Source organism: Cavia porcellus, unplaced genomic scaffold, assembly GCF_034190915.1.
Source record: "Cavia porcellus strain 051 isolate PalLab524CR breed Dunkin Hartley unplaced genomic scaffold, mCavPor4.1 scaffold_1, whole genome shotgun sequence".
NCBI classification, from domain to species: Eukaryota; Metazoa; Chordata; class Mammalia; order Rodentia; family Caviidae; genus Cavia; species Cavia porcellus.
The window spans coordinates 215,435,563-215,460,298 of NW_026947484.1; the positions used below are offsets into that span (position 1 = coordinate 215,435,563).

At 47.0% G+C, this 24,736-nt stretch overlaps 1 protein-coding gene across 2 annotated transcripts in view; it reads left to right on the forward strand.

Annotated features, from left to right (window-relative positions):
- Nucleotides 1–24,736, forward strand: part of Thada (THADA armadillo repeat containing) — a 315,049-nt gene that overhangs the window by 286,259 nt on the left and 4,054 nt on the right. The window contains exon 30 of one of the 2 annotated variants that reach the window (XM_063229250.1): nucleotides 1,649–21,340. The exons of the other annotated variant lie outside the window; for it this stretch is intronic. Coding sequence (XP_063085320.1) covers nucleotides 1,649–1,725 — 77 coding nt within the window. The 3' untranslated portion in view covers nucleotides 1,726–21,340. Of the gene's footprint in view, nucleotides 1–1,648; nucleotides 21,341–24,736 lie in introns of those variants that run through there. 2 annotated transcript variants of the gene reach the window in all.

A 24,736-nucleotide genomic window follows, 5' to 3' on the forward strand; every position in this document is an offset into this window, starting at 1 on the left:
GATGTCATCCTAGCCTTCTAGCTAGGAAGAAAGGCAAGAACATAAATTTTTCTTATCATTCAGTTCTTTTTATCCATGAAGAAAAACTTCTCAGCCCTGGGCATGTATCTGTGTGCTTGCTATGCCAGATCTTGGTACAGGGTCATCTGAGCTTGAAAGGTGGCCTAGAAGAGAATGTCATGCTGCAGTGGATGAGACCAGGCCAGACCCACCTAGAGCTGCACTCATTACCTCTCGGCACAGCAGGACTCTGTTAGGGGCCGGCCGCTGAGTGGACAGCTGGGAAAGGGGCGGGTGAGTGCCTTGTCAGATGGGGAACAGAGCAATACGAGGACTCCATAGCAATTGCCGGAGGATGTGGGGATGGGGCAGACACAAAAGCTAAAACTGGAGGTGGCCGATGGCTGGGCTCTCTGCAGGGCCCGTATAGGCTCTGAGCAGAGCTGTGCAGAGGTGAAGAAGACATACCACATGGAAGTGGGAGAGCCACAGGGACTTTCTCATTCCTGTACGAATACAGGACAGCTGCAGATCTTACTGAAATGCAACGTGAGTCTGTAGGCACAGTAGGGCACAAGATCTGTATTTCTCACAAACACCCAGGAAACTCCAAAGGGACTGAACCAGGGACCATATGTGGAGCAGCAAGACCTAAAGGGTCTCATGGGAAACAAATGTTTAAATATGTTTTTAAGCATTTTAAAGTAACTACTGGTATACTTGAAATAGGTATTCAGGCTTACAGGAAAGTAAAAGAAAGAACTTTGAGGTTAAACTTTTTTCTTTTTAAAGGCAAAATCTGATACAACTTTTGGTGATCATGATGTCTTGTAACAGAAAAGCCAGTGATTCAGACACAGTGGAGGAGCCCAGGCTGATTGGTGACTCTTGGTCATGCGGGCCCCAGGCCCCAGATTGTTGTGTCTTTCTCATGTCCTGAGCATGAATGTGACTTCCGTCTTCAAGGTCACCACTTGTCCAGGGTGGCTGCTACAGGCTTTAGCCATACTGTCCTCACTGCAGATGAGAACAAGGAAAAGAGAGTTTGAACCCTCCTCCCTTTTAGGAGCTCTCCCAAAGTTCCGTGGAATGGTTTATCTCTCATTGGCCATAGCAAGGCCGTATTTAGCTGTAAGCTGCAGAGAAATGTGGTCTTTGGGTCTGAGCACATTACCTGGGATTCTCTTACTAAGAAAGAGGGGAACGCATCCAACTGTATAGCACTTTGATACAAAAGGTCACCTTCAAAAACATGCAGTTCTTGGAAATAAAGCAGTATAGACAACTATTCCAGGCAAATGGCAACAGAGACAAAGAAGGGATAGTGTTACGTATGGCAGAAATCAGAGATGATCAAAGTGGGTTCTAACAAGTCACGTGGCTTGTGGCCAGAGGGGATTATCATAGATTCAGGATACTCAAGGAGCGAGCAGGCTGAGGAGTTAGAGGTTTGCTTCTAGGTTCAATTCACCAGCCCTGGGGAAAAGAAGGGAATAACATGAACGAATGTCACAGGGAATCCATTTATCAGATGAAGTACATTAACCACATAGTGGGTTTCAAAATAATTAAATTTGCTCAATTAGGATGGAAATGGACATCTGTGGAAAGTAAGATGTGACTGAAGTTTTGAGATGTACTTTTATAGGAGCGGTTCTTTGGAGGAGCCAACCTGTCCTCTCTGCCACAGTGGACATCAAGCTGACATGTGAGTCTCCATGCTAGAGGGCTATGTTGATGGACAAGGTTCTAAGCTGCAAGGCTAACAAGCATGACCCTGTCACAGCCTGAGCTTTTGGTGGTCAGAGAGACAGCTGGCAGTGCCACCTATCACAGAGTATGCCTTTGGTCTTAGGAGAAGCAGCTGATAAAGAGCAGCCTGCCACAGCCTGAGCTCTCAAAACAATGGCCAGAGCTTTGAACCTCTATGTATTTTGATGTTCAGTTGAAGCCAGTAACTCACATCCAGGGTCTCTGATAAGTCTGATGTCACCTCCCTCAAGAAAAGGGGCACTTACTACTGGTTCTGACATGAAGTCTCATGAGATGCATGGAAGGAATTGGGGACACTAACACCAAAGTGTCATGTAGCAGACCGTGTCAGTGTGTGGCAGCCTTCCGGTGCTATGTGAGTGGCAGGGACCGTACTGGCAGTAAGTGTGAAGATGGGCAGCAAGGGAAGCATTGGATAATGATGAAAGAAATGACCCATACGAAGCTGTGGCAGACACACATCCCTACACACCAGGCAAAATAACATCAAAGTTTGCCTAAAGCACTGTAAGAAATACTAGGAAAAGTTATTAAAATTATAGTCATAGTAGGATAATCTAACCTACCTTTCTCAGAATTTAAAAGGTGAGGTAGACAAAATATAAATATAGTTATAAGGAATTTGAGTTCCATATTTTAAGCTTGGTTAGGTGTAAGCCTTTTGCTTTACAAATAGAAAACAAATACCCATTTCAAACAGCTACATAACATTTACAAAAACTGATCATATTTTAGGTCACCTAGAAAATTTCAATTTCACAAAATAGGAATCTTTGTAGGCCTTGTTTCAACCAAATTGCAAGCACATGAGAAATCTAAAGTGAAAATATAACAACAAAAGGCCACAAACATCTAAGTAAGTTGTACAGTAACATAAAACTAAAGCCTCCTTTGGGGCCCAAACAAATGAATATGCTTATCAAATATAAGTAGTTGCGCCAAGCACAGTGGCATATCTCTGTAGTCCTAGCTACTCAGGAGCCTCAGACAGAATTGCTTGAGCCAAGGAGCTCAAGGCCAGCCTGGGCAACTAACCAAGACCTCATCTCAAAAAAAAGATTTAAGTGTATAAAGCTGTCCTCAGAGGAAAACTTACAATATATTAGATAATTAAATTGTTAAAAGAAATGGACGTTAAAAAAAGAATTTTGAAAAGAAAAAAAAAAAAAAGAATTTTGCCAGAATATAAAACAGTTTTTTAATTTAAAAAAGAAATAGACATGAGCAATACACATTTTTTTAATGCTTATCCTCACTAATAATAAATGCCAGCTAGAACATCAGTGCCTTGTCATTTCCCTGCATCTTACTGGCTCAGAAGAGAAAATTAAACTCAGTTGTTAGAGCTGTGTAGGAGCAGGCAAGATCAAACCTGGGTGGAACTGAAACTGTGAACCAGTACATTGTTAGGGGTGTAGTGTGCGTGGCAAGTTTAAATGCGAAGAGCAACTAAACCAGTAATTCCACTTCTGCTTGGCCTATAGAAATACAGGCACACATATGCAAAGACACGTGTACATGGCTATTCATTCGCACATTATTTAAAATAGGAAAAGAAGGAGCATTGTAAATATCTGCTAACAGATTAGATGAATAATTTTCTTATCTCTACACACTGTGCAGCAATTAAAAATAAATTATTACAAGGATGTAGTTCAGTGGCACAGGCGCCTTGCCTGGCAAGCACAAGGTGCTGAGTTCAACTTCCAGTACCAAACATAAAGGATTAAATCTGTGTGAAGTGACATGCAAAGGTAGTCAATCTCTTGTTACCTAAAAAAAGTGGCAGACCAGAATATCTGGAATGATTCCACTTGCAGCTATAATGGGAATTATTATTATGGGTAAGCACAGACTTTCGTACATCTGGAAAGCTGAACGATGCATTCCAGCTTTGGCCACCTCCAGGGGCCTGGCAAGCAGAGGAGGTTCATGAGCAGGAGGAGAGGCAGTCAGTGGATGGTAGGAGAGCGGAGCAGACAGTCACATGCTGTGTCTTGTAGCCAGCTATTGTACTTGTAGCCTCGCCAGTCTCCTCAGCCAGCATGCGTGAGTGAGGACTCTACGGGTTTGGAGCTGCTCTTCTTTGTTCAGCCCCAAGCCAGCCTCCTCTGGCCCCGCGGCAAGAGGCAGTGACCTTCACCCTAGGTCCTCCTCCGCAAGTGCTAGAGAACCTGCAGCTTTTAGCGGAGGGCCGCTTCATAACCTCACCCTCTGGCTGGTGAAATGGGCAGTCATGTCCCATGGAAAGCTGTAGCAGTTAAATTTAGTTTATTTTATAGCAGGACATGATGGCACATGCCTGTAACCCCAGCACTCTGAGAGACTGAGGCAGGAGGATCGTAAGTTTGAGCCCAACCTGGGCAACTTAGCAATACCCTGTCTCAGTATAAAAAAAAAAGAAAGCATGAGGTTAGAGCTCAGGCAGAGGCCCTGGGTGTCACACACACACACACACACACACACACACACACACACACACACAAGTAAACACCTAAAACTTAGCAGCTATGTTTGTTTGGGTGTCACAGATTCCCACAAGTTCACTTGTTACCGCAAACCCCAGAATCTTCCTAAGGCTCCACATGGACCACATTACCTCAGTCCCAGTGTGACTTTCTAGTTTCTGTAACCCTTGGCAGGACGCGGGAGCCAGAACAGTCAGCCCAGGGAACAGTGGGGATAAATGGCGGATGAGGGGGAAAATGTGAGGGTCAGCATTCCCCAGCTGCTGATTTCCATCCGGCTTTGTAAATCTCTGTGCTGCTTCACGCATTTCCAAAAGTGGCCTCAACTTGATTTCCACCTGATCCTCGCTGTAAATACTGGCCTGGTCCTTAAGATTAGTCCCCAAAGTTTTGTGGTCTCCAGTGTAGGGTTTCTAGATTTAGCAAATAAAAATAGGAAGCACCCACTACCACTTGAACTGCAGATAAGCAACAAATAATTTTTAGCTTAAATATGCCCCTGCCAATATTTGGGAATACTTGTACTAAGAAGTTACTCATTGTCTATCTGAAATTTAAAGGAAACTCAGTGTCTTGTGTTTAAGCCAGCACCCCTTTTCCAGTGGGCTGTGGTGGCTCTCTCATGCCACGGGGACACCCAGAGCTTAAGGAGGAGGACCAGCAGGAGTTGTGAGCAGTAGCTAGTCCCATTAATGAACGCTGTCCAGCGCAGCGCAGCCCAGCCCTCGGCCCTTCCTCCTCTGCTCCCTGCCTCTGAGCCCGTCCTCGTCTTGCTCTGGCTTCTGTCTGTTAGCCTCTGGCTTTCTGCCCTCTCCCCATTCCTGTTCTTCCTCATTTTGCTCTGATTGGTCCATAACATATAATTTAACATTTACATACTTTTAGTGTTGGTTATAGTTACTAAATAAGGTTATATGTTCCTTGCTGTGATGTAAATAGCAGGGGAATTTAACTCTGTGTGTGTTGTGCTTTTTTTTTTTTTTTTTTTTTTGATAAGTGACCTTAAGTTCATTTTTAGCCATGTGAATCATTGACCTTCACTTTGAGCAAGTAGAAAGGTCTCCCATATCTGGAATAAACTCACATGCACCGTCTAGAACACATGCCAACAGGAAGGGTAATGGAGTGGGATGCGTGGGGCAGTATAACATGAAGCAGACCTGATCTGAGGAGGAGGCTCAGAAGTCCTCTGTACCTCCCCAAAGCCTCGCTTCGTAGGACCAGGCCCACCTGACCATGGGGCAGTCCACCCCTCTTCTCATTGGGGTTGGTTACCTGACTTCCCGGCCAGAAGCAGCTCTAATAGAGAAGAGCGTGGTTTGTGGCCAAGGAATGGGGCCCAGGGGTCTTCTCTGTCATTCTCTACCTTTCCCGAGGAGCTGAGACACCAAGGAAACTCCAGGCTTCCTCCCCCAAACGACAGGGTCTGGCAGTTTCCTGCTCCGCTCCTCAGGACTCTCCCTTCCTTTCCTTTCTCTTTCTGCCTTCGACCCTTACTGTCACCCATCAACAGATGGTGGGAGAGAGATACTTTCCCATCCAGGAAGGAGACCTCGTAAAGCAGTGCCATCCAGTTACCTGTGGGAAAAGGATACGTGCCCGGGAATCAGGGCTCACTGCTGGGTATGAACTCACTGGTGCCACTTTGGCCTCAGTTTCATCATGTCTAAAATGCGGGTAGCCACACACCCCACAAAATGTTTATTAAAATATAAAATAGAAGCAAATGCCAAAAATGAACAAGATTCTGTCCCTAGCCCAAATTCTAAATGGTAAATATATAAAAGCAGAAATGCTATTTATTGTAGAATCTTCTTTATCCACCAGATAACAAACCTTACTGTTGTATTTCTGGAGGAGTCTTTTTATTCCTTCTCTCATGAATCCATGAACATCTGAGTGTGCTTTCCTATGTTTTCTTTCAGACAGAGAAGAATGTACAATAAACTAAAGGAACAGATGTTTTCATATGTTTCAGTATAAAGGCATTGGTTCGCTGGAGATTTTGCCTTAGGCTGGGGATATAGCTCAAAACTAGAGCACTTCCCTAGCATGTGCAAGGCCCTGGGTTCAGTCTGCACTACCACAAACAAGTGAATAACCAACCTAATAGTTTGTGCCTGAGGCAAGATATCTTCTTGACCCTGTGAAGGAGGTAGCTGCTTGTTGAGGGTTACACTTGCCAGTTGACCATAGTCACAAAGGATTTTGGACCCACTGTCTCACCTCTGATGCCAATGAAGTAATACCTCACCCATCCAGAGCCTTGCTAAGGAAAGTGCCGCCAGCCGTACAGTAAGTACCCAGGCCTTTCTCAGGCAGGGAGCCTACCAGTGAGTAAGGTGAGAGAATCTGAGTTGCCCCGAGTGTATGGGAAACTGATGCTTAGGGGCCATAGCATGCTGACTCCTGTACTTGGGCAGAGCTTGTACATTCCCTTGGTCACCGCCATTGGGCCTCCAGAAGGCGGAGCTTAGCCAGAGCCCTCTCTGCGCAGTGGCTGGGCGGCCAGGCTGCTGTCACCTTGCAGTTCTGTTCAGTCCTTTGCTTCCCAGAGCAGCAAGGCAGTGAAAGCTCTGAAAATCAGCCACACCCATGGAAACGCATGTCATCAGGGGGAGAAGGCAGGAAAGGATCAAAGCCACCTGTAAGCCAGGAATTCCTCAGCAGCTCTAGTCCCTTCATAATTATGGTTTGGAGATTTGCCAGAAGGCAAAACCACTTAGCATACCACATTTAACAATTAACACTTTTCTGTGTTCATAATAGTCCCTGTGCAAAGCAAATAGGCACCTTGAACAAAAAGTAGGGTATTTATATATGTGTCCAAAGCAGCCTGCACCTAACTTAAACCTAAACCTGTTTACAGGGAGCACTGTGTATGACTTGGCACAGGCGCCCACAGTATGAGTGACTTGGAGAAAGACCACAAACTGCTCCCATTTCCTAGGCTTCAGAAAAGTTTTAACTCAAAATTGCTTACAGTTACTTACTACCCAACTTTTCCCACTCTGGATAATTTTGTTTTTTGGTTTTGTTTGTTTTTAAAGGGAAAAAAAAAAAAACACAAAAAAGAAAAACAAAAAAATGAGGCTTACAAACAACAAGAACAACAAAAAACCCAAAATAACAACAATGTAGGCTTTCAAAACAAGATGATAGGAATTTAACAGTGGTTGTTATATGGCATATTGTTATCTTCAAAAGAGTTGCTTAGATTACCAGGTATAGACATGCAAAATTGATCTTATTCTGGTTAATTTTTAACTTTGGGGTTTTTTATTATTTTGTTTCATATGTCTTCTGACATTGTAAAACTCCAGGAGGCAGGGAAGCTTGGTGGGAAGTGCTGCCCGTGGGGCAGAAGCAAGAGTTTGGAGCTGTGGGAGGCCAAGAGAGCAAGCTCAGTGCCCAGAGCGAGGACTGTGAGCCGGAGGCACATCTCGGCCTCAGATTGGAGCATTTTCGCTCTCAGAGTCTGTCAGAGAAACCTTGGTCATGGGGGACAGTAGAGGAGAATGGCTGCTTGGAGGAGAGTTTCTTAGAGCTGAATCTGAAAGTAGTCACATTTCCAGGGCAACGACTAGAAAAATGAAGAGCCTTCCAGGTGTGTGGAGTTCAGGAATGAGTTGGGATGACACCAGCCTCAGTGCTAGAGTAGGGCAGGGAGAGACGAAGCCAGGGAGAAAGGCAGGCCTTTGGACAGAGCAGGACCCTTTCAGATGCAGAGGAGAGACAGACCCGCCTAAACTTCATAGGCAGTGCTGAGGGCCACCTTGGGTCTAACAGAATTCTGGAGGTGGGGCTGACTTAGACAAACATAATTCAAGGGTCAGGTCCTGGGGACCTGGTTTGTTTTATTTTTTTTTATTTTTTATTTTTTATTTTTTGTGGTACCGGGGATCAAACTCAAGACCTTGCACTTGCCAGGCTGGTGCTTATGCCACTGAGCTAAATTGCCAGCCCCTGGGACCTGGTTTCTTGCCATGTCTTCCCTCTGCTCCTAAGCTGGTTGTATTTTCAGATAAGCTCACACTTCCCGTGGAATTCAAGACAGCCACAGCAGTTCCAGCCGTACATCTTTATATGTGAGAATTAAGTCTGTATCGGTAAGGTCCCATTGCATTTTAAGGGCTCCAGTCCAGTTCCAGGCTCAACCTTTGGACTAAACTCAGAGGCAAGGCATATAATGCCTCGCTCGGTTTAGACCTGAGGTGGGTGCCCATGCCTGCAGGTGGGGGTAGGACGAGCCCTACCCAGCCACATAGACTGAAAGGTGGAGAAGGACTGTGAGACACAGTACCTAACACTTGGCTCACAGTTTGTAGAATCTTCAGTAATAGTCCCTGGCTCCAAAATGGGACCGCATGGCAGAGGAAGATTGGCAGGGAAGCAGAGGGAATGAAGGGAGAAGCTGGGGAGGGAGATAAACTCTTCCAGGCTACACCCTCATTGCCTCAAACCAAACCCCATCTTCCAACAGCAAGCCAGCTACGACACCCCCATAACACGAAATCACCTTCTGAAGGGCCTGGCTGTGGTTACATGAGGCTTTACGGGCACATTGGGAGATAAGCCATAACAGGTTGCTTCTCCAGAGAAAAGTGGGGTCCAGCTATGCACAGAAGGGCGAATGAAAGCTGGGCTACAAAAAACAACAAATGGGGGCTGGGGATTTAGCTCAGCGGCACAAGCACCTGCCTTGCAAGCAGGCGGTCGTGAGTTCGATCCCCGGTACCGATAAAAATGAAATGAAAAAAAAACAAAAAAAACAAATGTCCACTAAAACTTGGACTGCCCCACCAAAGAATCTGGATTTCATTTGCATTCAAGAACCCATAAAGATTTTTGAACAAATAAGTAACATAATTAGAGCTATGCATTAATATTAATTCAGCTACAGTTAAATAGCTACCATGTGCTTGATACAAGTAGGGGCTTAATAAATACTGAATGAATAAGTGAAAACAGAAATAAATGGATGGGCTGAGGAGGAAAGAGGAAGGCAGGGAAGCATTATTGGGAGAACAATGGAATAGTTTGGAAGAAAAGCAAGCAAAATAAAGACCCATCAAGAAAACCAAGAGGAGCCAAGGCTTTGTGGCACACACTTATAATCCCAGCTGCATAGGAGGCTGAAGCAGGAGAATTACAAGTTCAAAGCCAGCCTGGGCAACTTAGAGAGACCTTACCTAAAATTTAAAAAAAAGTATGGGTATATGTTTGCCATATCTAATATGTACATATGCTTTGGGAAATTGGTACGTGTGCCATATGATATCACAATCGTTTTCAATCCTCTTTTTCTCCTCTTTCCCCTCCTCTTTCCTCTTCCCCTAATCTCCTACCTCATCTCCAAAGTCAGAATGTTAAAATGGAGATGTAGCTCGGTGTAGAGCACTTTCTTAACGTGTATAAGGCTATGCGTTTGATCTCAAGAAGCATAAAAATAAAAGGGCTCCACTGCCGTAACACCCACACAGGGAGAAGCCGTCATGAGGGCAGGGTGGGTGACCAGGCCGGACACTGTGCAGACTGGTCATGCAGGATGGGGAGTGAGGAAAAGGTCAAAGAGAGGGGTTCCGAAGGTTCAGTAAGGCAGTTTATAAACTAACTTCCAGGCGCTGAAAAGCCTGAGATGAGCCAAGAAAAGGCCCAGCTGTGGGCTCCCATTAGCTCCTCCGCTCGGCGTCTTAGGCGTCCTCCAGGCCTTTGTCCAGCCGTAATTCCTGTTTCCCCCCTTGTGTTTCTAGCCTATTTTTCCTCCCCCTCCAGAGGCTCCTTCTTCTACAAATATTTACATTACTCTTTGGCCCCCAAACCGCATGTCCTAGACTCTGCTCAGCCTTCAAGCTAATGTTTCAAAAGAGTCATCGGAGAAATGTTGAGGGCAGGGAGAACGGAAGTTTGAGCTTATGTTGGACGTCCTCTGTAGAAGACAGAATGATCCGTAAGAATGAGTGGCCAATGAGTAGGATACAGAGTCAGGAAGGAGGTAGGAGCAGTTTACATAGGGGTTCGGTGAGGAGTCACCAAAACATGAATAGAAGAATTGCTAGGGAGCAACAGGAGTCTGTCTAGCTAGGATTACATAGCATGAAATGATGGAGAGGCTCATCAGCCTTGATCATCTGGAATTGGCTAGGAGTAGAAGAGTCGATTAGGACAGGAGAGTGGTGACAAGGCTCTCAGGCCTGGAGCCGGGAGCCTGGCTGTGTACAGAGAGGCAGCAGAAGGAGGCAGAGTCAAAGATGTGGGGATTACGGGAGGGCAGCGCGGTGGAGGTGGAGGAGGCATTGGCCGTGTTAAGAATCCTAGAAGGCCATGTGGTGTAGGAGCTGTTGTGTACACAAGGTGTGATCAAAATGTACAGTGAATGTAAAAGATGCATTGCTATTCGCCACAGAATGTTCCCCTCGCTTCAAACATGCTCGTCCCATCATTCTGGCCACTTCCAAAGCTCTTCCAAAGTTCTGGACGTCCTCTTCCTGCTCTTTGGTTCTTTGGTTTTGGCAGCTCATGGCTGTTTTGATGTCTTGAATCAGTTTAAAACATTTACCTTGCATGGCCATTTTGACTTTGGGAAAGAGCCAAAAGTCGCATGGTGCCAGGTCTGATGAATAAGGTGGATAAGGACACACAGTGACAGAAATTGCCATAGACACTTAAAAACATGGGGTGACCATAAAATACAGTGAATGTTTACATTTAAAAAATTATTGCACTAAAAGACACCTTGCCATTAATCCTCAGAGTAGTCAAAATACTTCCCTTGCTTAACACACATTTATCTCATTGCTTATGAAAGTATATCTTTTACGGTGATTTTTTAAAAATTCCAAACATTCATTATATTTTTGATCTCCCACTGTAGACGAGGTTTAAATCCCAAGTCTACCTTGGTTAAAGCCTATTTTGTGTGTACATATGGCACTGAGACTTGAACCCAGAGCTTCACATTTCACTGCATCCCCAGTTCCCCTACCCTTTTTTTCAATTTTGAGACGAGGTCTCTCCAAGTTGACCAGGTTGGACGTTGGACTTGCACTTGCAGTCCTCCTGCCAGCCACCCAGAGTGCTGGGTTTATAGGCAGGTGCCATCATATCTAACTATAAAGCCTTTCATAGATGATAATTAATACATGTGAAACACGATACCACCTCAAAAATGGGGAACAATAAACTTTGTGTTCATTTCTAAGTGACATGAAACTTAGAATTTGAGCTGAGTGGAAGTAATAGTAAGTACCGACAAGTTCTCAGATGTCGTAACACTTATTGGGAGAAGGGGGAAGCTGGAGATGAAGAATGTTGGATGAGGAGACTGACGAATGGTAAAACCAAACCCTGGCAGGGACATCTTTATGGATGCTGAAGTCACCAACGGGGTACTGGGTGACTCTGAGTCTTGTGAAAGGCCAGATCTGTAGCTTGGATTGACAAATGTGGGAGGGAGGCCATTAGAATGGACTTCAAAGGAAAGGGTGCCCAGAAGTGGCCGCAGGAGTATGCGGTCTGTCCAAGCCAGGGACAGAGGGAAAAAAGGGACAGCCACAACTGGAAGGTTAGAGTGTGGTGGCTTCTGCCAGGAGGAGGGAAACAAGGAAAGGCTAAAAAACATACAGAGTGAAAAACATAAAGAATGTGCTCACAACAGAATAAATTTTAATTGAGAAAAGCAGTTTTTCAAAACAATTCTCTGAGTGTGCGTGCTGCAGATCAGAGCCAGGGCTTCGTGAGCGCTAAGCGTGTGCTCTGTTACTGAGCTGCACACACAGCTGGCTTGTAACTCATGATAGCTCTTAAGAAAAACTACTGCGTGAGCCTGGGGACGAGTCTGAGTAAAGCTGGAAAGGGTGTTAGAGCAGATCCCCGAGAAAGCTGGTTGGGGGAGCCTGTCCCTTCGCCTTAGGTGTAAGGTGTGTGACGGGCAGGCTGGCTCAGGCCTGTGGGCAGGTGCTGGCCATGCCCCACCGGACATGAGTCCCAGAAGGCCCCACCCGTTCCCTCTGGGGGACACACGGTTCTGCACTATTTCCCAGGTGAGAACCACTCTGCAGCTGACAGCAGAGGGACTGGGAGAGATGAGATGGATCTGGGGGCTTTTCTTTTAACAAGTGGAGAGCAGAGCAGCAAATGGCCTTAGAGGAGAGGAAACAGGACACCAGCCAGCTTCGTGACTGCCTTCTCTTCCAAGAGCCTGCTCTGTAATGTAATTGTATTCGGACATTTTTTTTGCATGATGTCAGGGAATACGCTCCCTTAAAAGCTTTCATGAAAAAGGCACAACTATAAAACAGACTCAGGCAAAGAAATGGAAACCAGATGAGTGGGTGTGTGTAATTTGGGTAGAGAGATTTCTCTTTGCAGCTTTGAGATCCGATCTCTGTGCTCCGCATAGAAGTCTCTTTCACAGGATCCATTTCCCTGTGAGCCTTACCACGCAGGACTGCAGAGCAGACACGGAAAGCTGTGCTCCGTTACTGAATGAGATGAGGTGCAGCAGCCCCTCTCCCCCGTGGCGGTGGTGCAGGCCACCCTCCTGGCTTGCAGCCATCTTGGTCTCCCACATCCTGACCCTCTTACCCTGTGTGAGTCCCGGCCCTGGCAAACAGGAGAAGGCTACCCCTCCTTCACTCTTGTTTTCTTTCTTTTTGCAGTGAGATTGAACCCAGGGCCTTGCACATGCTGAGCAACTACCCTACCACTGAGCTCCATCTCAGCCGTATTTTCCTATTCATTCACCCAGTGATAGGTGGACGCTGGCGTTGTTTGCACCTTCTGAGTGTTGTAAAAAGTGCTGTTATGAACATTCACATCTAAGTTTTGCTTTGGGTATTAGTTCTTTTGGGCATGTACCTAGGAGTAGACATGTAGGCATTATGGTAATTCTCTTTACTTTATGAATCTCATGAAAGAGGCCTTTCTTGCTGGACACCATCCCTAGGTTTGCTGTGACAAGGAAGAACAGATATGTCTCATCCAGGAGAGTTAACACCTTGTCCCCATTCTGCCAGATCTGGAAAGAAGCTGAAAGAACAAGGCTGAAAAATTAGGAGTCTCTCTGACAATGGGTAAGGTCACCAAAGATGTGCTGATAATCACAGGAAAGACAGTCTCGATGGGGTGGGCAGGAGCTGGGTGTGAAGAAGATTCAGGGCCACTAGAAAAGATCTGACTAAGGCAGTGGAAGGACTTAGCAAGAGAGGGCTCAATGGCCAGGGATGAAGGAAGATGTAACCCTAGACACCCGTGGCTGACACAGCCAAGCCACTGATGGGGGAGTGAAGTCAGAGACCAAGAGGCCAGGAACTGGGTGGAACTGATTTTCATACTATGCCAGGAGGGACTTGGGCTTAGTAGAGCCACTGAGGCCTTTTAAACTGAGGCTGGCTGGGCCAGAGGTGTTCTGGCAAAGTGTCCTTATTGTAGGGTGGAGGACAGCCCGGAGTCAAGGTGGTGCAGCCAGGCAGCCAGGAGGCTGCTCTCAGAGCATGAACCAAGGAGTGCTGGTGGACGTGGAGCAGGGACACAGCTGGGGGTGGGGCACAGTCACTGCACAAGAGGCGAGGCGAGGGCAGAGGACAGGTGCCACTGAAGGGAAGGGGCGCTCCAGGAAGCAGCAGAAGCAGGGGCTTTGATGAGCTCGTGGAGAGCTCAGGGCTCTGCGCACACCACCAGGAGACGCAAGCCAGGCAGGGGGCTGTGGAGGCAGAGCCGGGCTTCCTGCCTGTGTGAGGACTAAAGCGTGGGGCTTCCCGCCTTCCCTTCCTTCTGGCGGCTGATGTGTCAGGATGAAGCTGGTGTGTTTGACCTGGAGGACGTAGTCACTACACAAATACAAACCTCTAATCGGAATTATGCAACATAATTACTTTTCCTCAAGAAACTGTTTTCCAGTGTAACTCCCATCAGGCCAGTTTAATTCCTTGACCAATCTTCTATAGAGTGTGATTAAATCATTTTTTATATTCTCCCTTATTTTCTTAGGCAGCAGTTCTTTTATGGGTAATTTTCCCCCCCACTACTAGGGCCTCACACATGCTAGGCAAGTGCTCTACCCCTGAACTACCTCCCACCCCTAACCCCATGTGTAAATTTATTTATTAAGACAAAGTTTTATTGCTGTTTCTAGTTTTGTGGGGCTTTTCTTTCTCTCTTTTTCCCTTTCTTTTAAAACAAGTTCCTCCTATTATTTCAGGCTGACCTTAAACTCACTAATACACAATCCAGGCTGGCCAAAGTGATGATCTTCCTGCCTCAACCTCCCAAGTGCTGGGATTACAGTTGTGCACCACCGCACCTTGCTAGACTTTTGTTTTTGTTGGTGAAAATTTTTAGTCAATGAGTTTTACCATGCCCAGTATTACACTTTTTCAGTGTTATTTTTTGTGTTTATTTCCCGGTCACAAATTTCCCTAAGTGGTGTTATTATTTGGAGTTTTCAATGTTACTAACCGAATGGCTTCTTCAGTTGTTACCAATTTTATCATGTGCTATTTTCTACTAGTAACATTCAAAGGAAGGTCAAAAATAACTTCCTTCTCCCCTGACACCCTCCCTGGCCTACCCCCAAGGACAAGCTGAGAACAGCAGTGCTTGAGCTCAGTGGACATGGTAGACATGGGTCTGCCTGAAAGCTTTCCTGCAGCAGTTGGATCTTTCTTGATGTTTAATTGGCTGGAAACCCAGTGCCTCACTGCTTCCTTCCAGCCTCTGAGTCATCAGCTCTGCCATAACTCTTTTGGTTGGTTTGGTTTTTGAGACAGGGTTTGGCTATGTAGGTTCAGGCTGGCCTTGAACTCACTTACAGCCCCTGCTGGCCTCAGACTGGCATGAATGAGCCTTCTGCCTCTGCCCCCAGCTCTAGCTTGTTCTTGAAAGAAAGGCTTTTGTGTGTTGCACTCTTTCCTGCCCTCACCCCAGTCTTCTCTGAGTTCAGCCCCTAACTTCCTGAGGAAGTGGCTTCCCAGGCCGTTGGGAGGTGGACAGTAACTCCAGGGCAGCTCTGGGGACTGCTGACCACAGGGAACAGAGAGAAAGGCTCTGGAGAGTCTGGCCGTCAACTCAATTTCCAGACAGAAAACTTCTGGAGCGGGGAACATGGGGAGCCCCAAGTTCCCATCCCCAGAATCGGAAGAAAATTTCCAGAAAATTTGAAATTTTAAGCACTTAACATTTTGAGGACTATTTATAGATCTTAAAAGTAATTTTTGAGTTTAAAATTCATAACAATGTTTCAGTCAACAACAGAGTACAGATCATTATCGCCTAGTGATGTCATAGCCATCCTAGTTTGTGTAAGGCCGCTGATGTTCACACAATGAAATTGTCCAACCAAAACAATCCACACTATTAAGCGACACATGACTACCTTGATTTCTTCTTCCATGACCATGTAGTATGTTTATTCTGCACTACGCAGCCTGGAGGTCAGGGGGTGCCTATAAGGGAACTGTCTAGATTCTCTATTATGTGGTCATACATGGTAATAGTAAAGTCCTCAGAGGAAGAAAAATCCCCTCCTGAACTTAGCTGATTGTAATTCCCAGCCCTCAGTTATACCTCAGGACCACCTGCCACTGCCTCCACACCTTCCATCCTCAGGCCCAGCAGCCCTGCTCCTGAGCTCTGTGCCATGGTCCATCCGTACGGGGCCTTATGCTCAGGACAACATTGTTGGAGTGAGTCGGGCATCTGGTTTCTTCCTGTCTCTCCTTTCAGACTCAAATAAATTCAAGAGTGGAGGGTAGGAGTAGGAGTCCCATCAGGTGACTGCACAAAGAATTCAGAAGAGCCAGTTAGTCTTACCCTATCAGCCTGAGAACTTCCCTGTACCAGAGAGAAGTTCCATTTCAAAAGACATGCAAGAAAACTTAACTGACTTCAGGGAACATCTCAAGATCTCTGGTCAAAGGAGGACAGAATGTATGTGCAGGGCTGCAGAACTCTGCCCAGGCTGAGGAGTGGCCGTCCCGAGTCACTCAGGCGTTAGACTTAGAGCCGAAGTAGGATTGCCTCTTCCAGAGCAGTGCCTTGCGGTGAGCGCTATGCTTACCATCCTAAGAGCTGCTGGGTGGAATCCTTGGGAGGCTCAGCAGGATGAAGTTGCCAAGGAGCAGGTCTGAGAGGCCAACAGCGCTTCTGCACCTTGTCCAGAAAGGCCTGACACTGTTCAGGGGCCAGAGCAGTCTACCAAATGTAGAAGCTCAGAGTGCAAGCCCAAGGGGTCTGGACTGGGCTCATTGCTCACCACAGCCCTGCAACGGCCACATCGCCCTTTAGTGGAACAGCCAGTGAAGTCCACTACAAGCTCAGGAGGCAACCGCAAGAAACAGGACAGACTATGGCACCCCAAATCTGATCTGACAGGAACACCCCAGTGCAGAAGCAGCTGGCCACCCTTTCCAGCTCCCAGCCTTAAAACACCTTGAAGAACCAAGGCTTTTACACACTCTTGTTGCTAGAGTATCTGACCTGCTCCTTATTCATTAGTGTGGTTGGAAATGAAAAAAATGGAAGTACTTTATGAGCATTTAGTTGAGTGTAGTATAGCCACTGTGATTTAATTTATGCATCCTTTTTCAGTGAAATATGGCGCTCCTGAATAACAAGTGCACATTTTGAACTTGTGTGAAGTGTTCATATTGGCTTTATCCATTTTTTAAATCAAGGGAGGAATAAAAGGTATTTACCTAGTGACTTCAAATGGACCGACATTTTTAAAATTATATTTAGTTATTAAGCTTGAAAAGAGTTTTTAAACATAATCTTTAAAATTAAAGCAAAGGCTTTGCTAGGGCAGTCTGGCTTCACAATGGGCCACCAAGAAAACCACAAATCCTAGGCAAGCATACATATTATGACACCCCACCGTACCTTTTCAGATCAAATGCTTTGGGAGCAAGACCTGGTGGAGCTTTTGGGAACCCTGAGCCATTTGTTCCATTTGAAAATAGCTACAAAATGAAGACAAAGAAAGTTTTTAATATTTGAAAGGCTTTTCCCCAAGTACTTCTAAAATTTCAAGTGAGGATGTTTTGTCTCCTCCCATCAGACCTAGAGACGTCTGCACCTCCAGACAGAACGGGTTCTGAGGCAAGCTGGCTGGCGGAAGGGGCTGCTCTGTGCGCTGCCTGCTCTCTGCCCGGAAGGCTGCGAGGGAAGGGTGGGGATAGGATTAACTCCAGGAAAAGAGACAAGAACCAAGCTCCTTAGCATCTGCCCTTGTGAACCTGGCTTCCAGACTGCGCCGAGAGCTTTGTCCATCTACCTGCTAGACCTGGAGAGACTTGAAGGGAGGGACTGTTCACAGCTGTGTAAGACCCTGGTAGGGTGAAGGCTCACCTGTGGTCCTGCTGACTCTGGCACAGGGGCAAACCCTTAGCCTCTGCCCATATGTGCCAATAGGCACTCTTCCTCTTCATGACAAAACTGTCTCCAGACAGAAGTCGTCTGGGGAGCAGCAGCATCTCTGCTGTAGGTGAAGGGAAGTGGCAGTGAGACTGATGCCCCAGGGACACAAAACAGTAGCAGCCACAAGCACCCAGAGCTGGGAGTGAGTGGAGAGCGGGAGGAGCAGGAGGGCTGCGCAGCAGTGCCTGGCCAGGGGGAGCACCGCTGTGAGTGAGGAAACCCCGATGGGGAAAGGAGCACCCCGCTCTCTGCCTTCTCTCCAGAGTCCCCTTCCAGGAGGTGACTCCAGCAGAAAGCCGGATGGCAAGGAGGTGCTGAGCAGGGCGCAGACGGGCAGAGAATGAGCCCAGCATCCATCCAGCCATCCATCCATCTGTCCATCCATCCAGAGCTTAGCAAAGTGATGCAGAAGACAGGCTCTGGAGTCAGAGCAGCTTCACTCTGATCTGACTCTTCCAGTCACTGTCTTCTGCATGATCCTGAGCAGGTTCCTTCTCTGAACCTCAGCAACCCTGAGTGTGCAATGGCAGTAAGAGATCTGTCTCCCCCTGCGACCCGACTCTCACCATCTAGGCGTTTTCCCACTAGAGAAAGACACGACACAAGTGAACTGCCTGTGAAGTTCTCTGGTAAACAGCTGATAACGGCCAGGAGCCCAGTGCTAATGCTATGATGGACAATACTGGCAAAGGACAGCCATGGGGTCGGGGGCCACAGACTGACCTCCTTCACCATCCGTGAACACCTAGAACGCTGTGCAGAGAAGAGCAAGAAAGATCAAGCAGGCCAGGAGAGATTCCTTCCAGCCACACCCCTGGCTAGATCCTGACGAACAGATAGGCCTAAATGAAGGGGAGAAAGAAAGGGCTGAGCTGTGGCTGAGTTGCAAAGCACCTACTTAGCACACTGAAGGTCCTGGGTTAAACCCCAGCTCCCACCCCCCAAAGTATACCAGATGGAAAGGCTGAGAGATCAGTGGAGGGTCTCAGGGTCAGAGTAAGGGAAGGGTCTTCCTCAGTACTTGCGTGTCCACAGGGGCCAGGCAGGGAGCACATCTGCAGATCGTGAGGTAAGGCCACAGGGTGTCCCAGACTGAGTGCACATCCGCCTTCAGTGGAAGATGCCACAGCTGTGCCCCTGTCAGACCTAGAGGCACTAGACTGTTTTTCTGGATTTTCAAAAGATGCTATAAATTAACATTAGTGTCACTAAAGTTGGTATACCACCCCCCCAACTGCTAAATTTGACTGGCTTTAATTAAAAAAAAAAAAAAAGATGCTATAAATGAGAATTTTTTTTTTTTTTTGAGATAGGGACTTAATATGTGGTTCAAGTTGGCCTTGGGCTCACTGTAGCCCAGGCTGGCCTCAAACCCAGGGTGATCCTCCAGCCTCACCCTCCTGAGTCCTGGGATTACAGGTGTGCACAATACCCAGGCTAAATGTGGATTTTTGTAAGAAATTCCCTAACCTGATCAGACAGCCTCTCATAAGCCTGAATACTTGGGAGGATGAGGCAGAAGGATCCAAAATTCAAGGACAGCCTGTCCAACTTAGTAAAAGGCCCTATCTCAAATTTTTAAAAAATACTTTTAAAAGGGGGTGCTGGGGATATAGCCCAGCAACACAGGTGCCTGCCTGGCAAGCACAAGGTCCTGTGACTTTGGTTCCTGGTACCCAAAAAAAAAAAAAAAAAGGTAAGAAAGGGCTGAGGTTTTGCTCAGTGTTTGATCCCTTGTACCATAATAAACAAATATTTCCTAATTTTGGAATAACCATGTGAACTACACCAAAGTGTGAGGACCAAATGATGCCACTGACCCTTTCAAAAGGCTTCTAACGGTTTCCTAGGGGCCTTAGCCCCTGTGCTGCCTATGTTTGGTTGGATACACCTGCATGTGTCATTTCTTTTTGTTTAAATTTTTATTAGCGTATGGTTTTTGGTTTCTTACTTTTTTCTTTTTTTTAATATGTGTTTGCAATGAATATATTCACTGTGGAATTTTGATTCCTATCTACATGGCATCTGAGAGGAAGAGAAAGTAAAAATGTGTTCTTTATTTTTAATATTAAATTTTAAAAATAGAATGGAGGGAAAGGAAGAGCAGTTTACATGGGCCCAGGGAAATCAGGGATCTAATTCCATGACTAGGCTCTGGATGGGGAAAGGCTGGTTCCTGGCAGCAAAAGCGTGGACAGAGATCCCAGGGCGGCCTACAACCCCACACATGTTGGGGTTAGGTCTGCCTTTGAGAGCTCTGACCAGCACATTTGGTTTTTCTCTGATGGTATTTTGTAAATATTCAGATAAAGAATGAGACAAACACCACAAGGTCCACCACCCAGCCCTCCTGCTAGGTCCTGGAAGGCAGGGCTACCCACCACTACCAGCATTCCTAGGACACTGGTGTTTTATCCGGCCGCTTGTCTCTAGTAGGTGCAACTGGGGTGCTCTTTGGTGGTAAAGGGTGAGCTAGTAGCATTGCTTGCTGAGAGCCACCTCCAAGCCCTGGGCTCCAGGTAGAGGAGGGCAAGGGCGGGTGGGGAGCAGAGGCTTCTAGCAGCCCTGAAAGAGCCAAGTGACAGAGCAGTGGATGAACCGAGCTCCACCTCCTGTTTGCTTCTCCTGACTCATTAAGATACAGGCTCTAGGGTTAGGAATGCAGCTCAGTGGTAGAGCACACACCTAACATCGGCAAGGCCCCCCAAAATAAAATACAGGCACTTGCCTGGCTGGGAGAAAGTGAAGTCCATGAAGTAGATCGGAAATAATAATGTTGTTTAGAAACAGCCTACAGGAACCTGAAAATGCTTCACTTAGGGAAAATAAAAAGGCCTAGTAATTCGCAGATTCAGTCAAACTCCACCTCGGCAGGGGCAGGGCACCCTGAGACCGCCCTCTGCCTCCCCCACAGCTTCCTCTTGGCCAGAGGTCCAGCCTTCGTGCTGCTGTGGTCCAGCTGCGCTGGGCCCTGTGTGCCCTGACCAGAGAGGCTTCCTCTCCACATAGCTCTCCCTCCTCTAGCTACCTACATTTGTTTTCCTTTTCTGTGCTTTCATTCTATCAATGGTAGAATTGGTCTCTGTCGTGCACCATCTTGGAGTGTTTTCTGACACTCCCTAGTTATCAGCTTGGCCCTAACTGAGCTGGGGCCTAGGATTTTCCTCAGTCTCTCACAGCCCCTCCCCAGTAGGTGACCAGTGAATACCTGTGAGTAGGGCTTATAGTGATGGCATGGGTGTTGAGCACATGGAGAGTTGGCTACCTGGCAGGGCCACCCAACACCCTGATCAGCCCCCTAAAGCCAAGGAATTTTCCACCTAAAATGAGGTTCTCTGGAGTTAGACGCAGAGAGAATTCAGCCCAGCGCTGCGCACTCGGCACTTACTGTGCTCTCTTGGGAAGGACTGAGAAGGAGACTCAAGCAATGGCCTTCACCTGGAAGGCATCTCCCCTGTGCTTCTTTAGCATCAGACTGGGCTATCAATCACCATCCAGAATAGTTTTCACACATGGAAAAAAGTGGGAAAATGTGGGCATACATTTTATTTACCTATTTAGCAGCTGATGGACAATATGGAAGCAATCCACACAGGCACTTTCACCTTAATCAGCACATTTGAAATTGACCTCAAAATGTGTGACTTATCTGTCTGCCTATCCAGAAGTTAATGATCACTTCCCTTGGGGCGGGGGCGGGGCCAACATGCAGGGGGCCTCTTCATGGGTCGGGTGGGGGGGAGCAATACAGGCATATCCGAAACCAACTGCCTTGAGAGGAGCCGGGTGTGGCTGGGCAGTAGCAAGAGGAAGTCCCACTGCAGAGCCCGGGAGCCTCTGGTTCACTTCTGTCCTCCGCAGTCCAAGTGGATTATGCATTTACAAGAACAGGGGTTGGATTAAGTAGTTCTTAATGTCCATTTGTGGTTTCCAGCGTGATTCCAAATGACCTGAATGTTCATCCCCCAGGTTCAGTGTACCAGCAGCCCCACCCACTCAAAGCACTGCAGGAGGTTCTAGGGATACTTCTGGCCTTACCTGTGTCCCCTGTGGGAGGAGGAGTCGCAGAGATCATTTATTCCCTCCGCTCTTGGGATCCTTCCTCCTCCTAGTCTGGGTAGTCTTACCTTCTTACCTAGACTGCCAGCCTCCTCACACCAATTTGTGGCTGAATATTTTTCCACCATATAGATGCACTGCACTGTTTGCTCCATTTATCAGTTGATGGACATCTTGGCTATTATGAGCTACCATGAATGTTCATATGGAATTTTCTGTGTGGATATACATTTTTATCTCTCATTAGATATACCTGGCATTGTTGGGTCATATGCTTAATATTTTGAGACTGTTTTCCAGAGTAGCTGCATCACTGACACCTGCCAGCAAACTGTGAGGACTCCAGTTTCCTCCACCTTAGCCAAGCTTCACTTTTTTAATGACAGTCACTCTGAGTGTACAGTGATACGTCTTTGGATTGAATTCCCATTTTCTGATGGCTAATGATGCTAAGTGTCTTTTCCTTTGTTTATTGGTCCTCTTTTTATCTTTTCTGGAATAGTGCCTAGTCTTACCCTTTGTAATTTTTTATTGGGCTTATTTGTTTCTAAGTTTTAAGAGTTCTTTATACACTTGAGATGTTTCTTGTCAGATAGAAGATCTGCAAATATTCTGTCTTCTGTGTCCTGGTATTTTGATGCTATTTTCTGTATCACAAATATTTTCAGTTATGACAAAGTCCAAACTTTTGTTGTTTGTACTGTTGGCATTATATCCAAGAAACTGTTTCCCAGTCCAGGTTCATCCACATTCCCGTTTTTCTGTAACAGTTTTAGTCCTTACATTTAGGTGTTTGATATATTTTGAGTTCATTCTTGTGTATGGTGTTAGGGTAGGAATCTGGCTTCATTATATGTATATGTATATCCAGTTGTTCCAACATCCCTGGTGAAAAAGACACATACACCCACCCCCTACTGTCTTGGCACCCTTGTCAAAACTCAGGTGAGGGCTAGGGATGTACCTCAGAGCACTTGCCAAGTGGGAGGCCCTTGGTTCAATCCCCAGCGCTGAAAAACAATCAGTTGGCCATAAATGTGCGGTTTGTTTCTGGCCTGTGGTCCACTGATCTGTCTGCTGGTCCTCTCTCTTCGGTTGGTCTCTACATCAGTCTTCGAGCTGCAGCAGTCACAGGCTATGATGTAGCTTATCAGTAGTGTATGTGCACAGAACTCAGGAGCACCATGAACACACACATAAAAACCCTACGCTGTGGGTTATATTTGAAACCAGCAAATGAGTCCCCAGACTTGTGTTTTTTTCAAGATTGTGATGGCTATTCTGTATACACAGGAGATTCTTAAACATCCCTGTTGCTTGGCCGTGTGCTGTCCTATTTCCTTGGCCAGTCTGCATGCGTCAGTGAAGAATCCCTCTCCTTGCTCCCTGCACAGGCCCAGGTGGCAGAGATCGAGGTGTCCTGGCTGAGCCGCCTGTGCTCAGGGCAGTGGAACGAGTGAGGGAATGTGCAGCCTGCAGCGGGCCTGTGAGCAGACCTAAATCCTGCCGACCGCCCACCCACCTTCACGCCTCTCCCCTCTCCGCTCTCCCTTGTTGCGTTGATGTCTGCCTGCTCACAGTCCTCTCCCGATGGACCTTAGCCACCTCATCCCAGCTCTTCCCTGTACCTATCATCCCAGCATGCCCCTGCTCTGTCCAAAGCAGGAGTCACGACAAAACAGCGCAGAGAGGCTGTCTGTCCCTTAGGGTGAGGCCAGTGTGGCAGCCTGGTTTTCCTGGTGGCATCCCAGCCACCTGTGTTCTCGCTGGACCCAACTGGAGTGCTGCTCTCACTACAATGCACTGATTTTGCTAGTGAGTGAAGCATTTTTCTTCCCCGAGGGCCTTCAGAAGACCAAAGAGGAGCTGGAGGTGCAGCTCGTGGTAGAGCTCTTTCCTGGGAAGCTCGAGGCCTTGGGTTTCATCTTCAGTACGACCACCAAAGTGGGCGTAGGGCGCGCGGAGTGTGAGTTAGAGCATAGACTTTTCTGAAAAAGTCTCAAAATCAGCTTCCTTGCTGCTGGTCCCTCAATACGAAAGGTTTACAGCTGTGGCCTTTTTAGCCCACTGCCCCCAGCTGGAGGGTGTTCTGGTTTTTGTTTTTTAGTTCTTAAAGTGATAAAAACCGATTACACCCTGTTCATCCCTGTGGGGTGCGGGGCGGGCTTCTCCACCACCTCCCTGTGGCTTCTGTGCACTGAGCAGGCTTCGTGCTGCCCCGCCGCTGGCTGCAGGCTCGCCGGGCTCCCAGCCTCTGGGCCTCCCATGCTAGTCCACGGGCTGAACCTTCCCTGCACCTGTGCATGCGGCAGGGCCACGTGTCATTTCACCAGCAGTAACGCCACTGGCTGTTTACTGAATGCCCTCTTGGTGCCTGTCTTTATGTTAGTGTCAGATTAAATCAAGTGGGACAAAGGGAAAAGTTTTGTAATATCTATAGGCCTAAACAAGTATGCTTTGGGCACTGAGTCCTGTTTTGGGGTGTGTGTTTGTTTCAGGTGTTAGGGATTGAACCCAGAGCCTTTGCATTGAGCTACAGCCCAGACCTTTTTTTTATTGTTGTTGGTTTTTTTTGGTCCTTTGTCTTTTTTGAGACACGGTCTCACTAAGTTGCCCTTGCTGGGCTCCAGCTTGCAATATTCCTGCTTCAGCCTCCCAGAATAAGGGGATTCTAGGCATGTCTCACCATGCTCAAATCTATTTTCTTCTTTAGGGGTTAGAAAGAGGCCACTATACTGTTTCCATGTAGCCTCTCAGCCAGTTAAGAACTACTCAGATGAGCCAGGTAATGGTAAAAACAGAAGTAGCATTGTAGGTAAATGCCTATCTTGTGGCTCAGAGCTACAGCCAAAGCGCCCCATTACCCCTTCTCCTTCTCTCCTTCTGTTCCCTGTTTGTTTTTGTACCAGGAATTGAACTCAGGACTTTGTGCTTGCCAGGCAGGCACGGTGATGTGAGCTATATCCCTGTCCCCTGTTCCCCAGTTTAAATCTATTTTCTCACTGCAGCACCAAGAAGAG